A 3,521-nucleotide genomic window follows, 5' to 3' on the forward strand; every position below is an offset into this window, starting at 1 on the left:
CACCAATGAAGTTAGAGTTATGTCCCTTTAACTTTGGTTTCCTTGCTTAATTTTCGTTTCTTCAATTTTAGATCTATGGAAAGAAGACCGTCTTTCGTCAGATAATGATCTGGTGAGGAGTTGTTCGGATAATGTAACCAGTCAATCAAGTAATAAGTTAATACAACTGATGACGTATAGTTTGAAGAATTAAATTTTGATAGGTCGTAAATTTCAAGCAATTTAACACTTAAGTCATCAATTGCTAGTGCTAAAAAGCCAAACTAAGAACAGGAAAGATTGTGGTTGATACTTTGCTGTACAGTAAAGAATCAGGGGCCGATTTCACAAAGCTATTTCTGATTAAGTCACAAAATTTGAAATACATTTTCCAGGGTGTATTTTTGGGCCTTAAAATTTTGATTTTCTCATAAATGCTATTTTAAGAAAAATGTTGCAGAATTTCATTTTGCGGGTCCAAAAACTAGGCATTGTAACAAGCTGTTTAAGTAAGAAATTACTTTGCAGAATCGGTACCATTACACAAATTTCCCAATGCAAAACATTCTAATTGTAGCTGTGTTTGAAATTTGGACGTAAGTCTTAAGGCGTTGGATGAACATGAACCCTGTAGAGATGTTACACATGTAACTCCAGTATGGTTTATCTCTGCTCTAGAATGCGAAATCCGATGTCTACAGTGAGATGATACAGCGGAAGAAAACTGTGGAGAACATCTGCCGGACAGTGAACGATACCATTCCCAAGTACTCCGATCTTTCGTATAGGTTCGTTATCCACCAGCCTAGGAAAATTGCTATGTGCTACGTGCCAAAAACCGGATGTACATTCTGGAAACAAGTGTTCTTTACTCTACAGTCTCGAGACAAATATGATTCCTCTCCAGCAAAAATATTCAAAAATAAGATCTTGGTCCACTACAAACCTCTACAGAGACTAAGGGACATCGCCTTTTTTGGTGAGAAGTATCAGGTCATAAGCCAGAGCACAAAAATGATGTTTGTTCGAGACCCATATTCTCGTCTGTTTTCCGCGTATGTAGACAAACTTGTGTTACCGGAGTTCTGGACCGATATCGGCAAGGACACCATTAAACAGAACCGCCGGAACCCGGACCCATGGGCCTTGCAGTGTGGACACGATGTCACATTCCAGGAGTTCTTGAGGCGTGTTGTGATCAAGGCTCAACAGGATTTTGCCATTATGGGTGATGAGCACTGGTACCCGGCGTTTAAACTCTGTCACCCGTGTGTTCTCAAATATGACATAATTGGCAAACAAGAGACATTTTCCTCGGATCGGGATTGGATCCTACAGTGGTTGGGAATACCTGACATTCGCCCGGCTGAGATGCCATGGGAAGACGTCATGGTCGACAGTATGGAACAATCGATCTTTGTGGCATGGACATTTCAACCGAAACCACCATGTCGTAACATCTCTCTGGTCATGGAGAGGTTGTGGACAGCCTTTAAACTCCAGGGTTATCTCCCGTTGAACATATCCTCTCCTGTGCCTTGGCCTTCGGACTTCAACGAGATGAAAGCAGTTGTCCGTTCTCTCCGAAATATAGCACCTAAACATCAAGAGTTTCACCGGAGACGTAGGGAGGCCTTGCGTAGGGCTTATAGTAAAATTCCTACAGAACTCATGATAAAAGTGAGGGAAGCCTTCAAATACGACTTCTTGCTCTTTGGGTACAACACAACCCCCAAAGATCTTTACCAGAATAGACGGTTATTTGACCATGGTTAATTCTGGCTGACAAATCAGCGCACTTTGTATATCCCAGTTTGACTGAACATCACAGCATTAAAAAAATCGTCTTAACTTTCACACTTAAAAGTGGAGGAAACATTAATATGACATAAAGTTCTGATGAAAGACTTTGAATAATTCTTCCCAAATGTGGTCTATTTTTTTCAATTTTTCCTTACGGAGAATAAGGCACTTTAAAATAATTTTTGTAAAGTGGGTATTTGGGACCAAATTTTGGTATATATATATATATATATATATATATATATATATATATATATATATATATATATATATATATATATATATATAAATATATATATATATATAGTGTTCGTTTTGTTGTTTATTCATGAGCCGTTTGACGCCGCAGGTTTTTGTTGTAACCCGCAGTTGTGACGTCACGGGTTGTGCAGACAGCTGATGCATGGGGATGTCTACACACTATTTATTTGAATAAACCTCTCGTTACAGGTATGTTAACTGTGATTTGATGAGTTAAATATGCAGAGGAAATGTTAAACGATCACCTCAGGAACAGTAGACACGACTGCTACTTACTTATGTCGTAAGAAGTCATATGAGTTCATGGAGTGCACGACACATGGTTTCTGTACGGATATAACTTCACATCTGAGCAGTTAAATGTCTTTAATTTCTGTTAAACTCCATTAAACCGAGTTGCATTGAACTGTGGTTTTGTTGAAATTCTAGATGTAAGTTGCATACAAGAGTACCGTAAGTCATATATTAAAATGCAGCTGAACCTCTTGTATGCCGCAGTTGTGACTTCACGGGTTGTGCAGATAGCAGGGTGTACTCGCTAGACGCACCACAACTTGTCCAACTGTTAAAAGTAAGCGTCATGTCCGACATTCGTATACCATTCGTAGTCCGTAAAGGGCGTTCGAAGTCGAAAATCGCAAGATCCATTTCCAAAACAACGTTTAACACTAGCTCCCAAAGACAAAGGTAAGTAAGAAATTATACAAAATAGAAATAAAGCCGGTAACACACAAGAGAGAAGCGGTCATCAGTTTTTCAATGATGCCGGGCAGACAGTGTATATACCAGACATGAATTCCATATCAAAGTTTAAATTTGTAGTCCATGGATGAGTTCCAGGTCAAATAACAATTAAACAAAGTCTCTCAGTCGCGCTTTGATTGTTCATAAAGGCATCATGCTGATGTAATGAGCATGGCTGCCTTTACGCTCCCTAACACCAAGTTGGCGGTGTTAGATACAGTTCGAAAATGACGGGCGCTACAGACCGTAATGGAACAGATTGTGATTCAAAAGTAACGGACGATTACGTCTTTCCCGTTAATATGTATGGATGTCATACTACAAGAAGCGCCGTCTATGATATTACACATGAGATGCTGGTCTGTATAAAAGCTGTCAACAAGATAGACGCTTACACTCGGCCACCAGCGCCATCCGTGTTGTTAAATATCATGTACGCGGGAGATATGTACATAAGGATAACAGCGCCGTCTATGTGGTTGATCACAATGCAGATCGCCAGAGATTCTGAATGCTCTGTCCATACCTGCCAATGAGAGTGTTATACTCACTGTAAACTTTGAGAAACTTAGACTGATGGCGTTTGATGGAGTATCCTTGACAAACTAGTTTTTGAACTAACAGCTTGGTGACGCAGATTAAATTCATCACAATTTACACAAGATCTGACAAATGCTACAAGGTATGTCTGCGCCATATGCACGACCCTTTGTTATGTCGCTATCCAAATAAGG

General features: G+C 39.6%; 1 protein-coding gene across 1 annotated transcript; it reads left to right on the top strand.

Moving 5' to 3' along the window:
• The first annotated feature begins 684 nt into the window (after window positions 1-684).
• Window positions 685-1,755, top strand: LOC135475044 (carbohydrate sulfotransferase 11-like). Its single transcript, XM_064754783.1, has one exon. The coding sequence runs from the start codon at window positions 685-687 to the stop codon at window positions 1,753-1,755; it is 1,071 nt and encodes a 356-aa protein (XP_064610853.1).
• The last annotated feature ends 1,766 nt before the right edge of the window (window positions 1,756-3,521 follow it).

Source organism: Liolophura sinensis, chromosome 9 (genome assembly GCF_032854445.1).
Source record: "Liolophura sinensis isolate JHLJ2023 chromosome 9, CUHK_Ljap_v2, whole genome shotgun sequence".
NCBI classification, from domain to species: Eukaryota; Metazoa; Mollusca; class Polyplacophora; order Chitonida; family Chitonidae; genus Liolophura; species Liolophura sinensis.

What these genes read in the sequence shown, in the direction of transcription:
- LOC135475044 (XM_064754783.1), top strand. Translation starts at nt 685, where the DNA reads ATGATACAGCGGAAGAAAACTGTGGAGAACATCTGCCGGACAGTGAAC.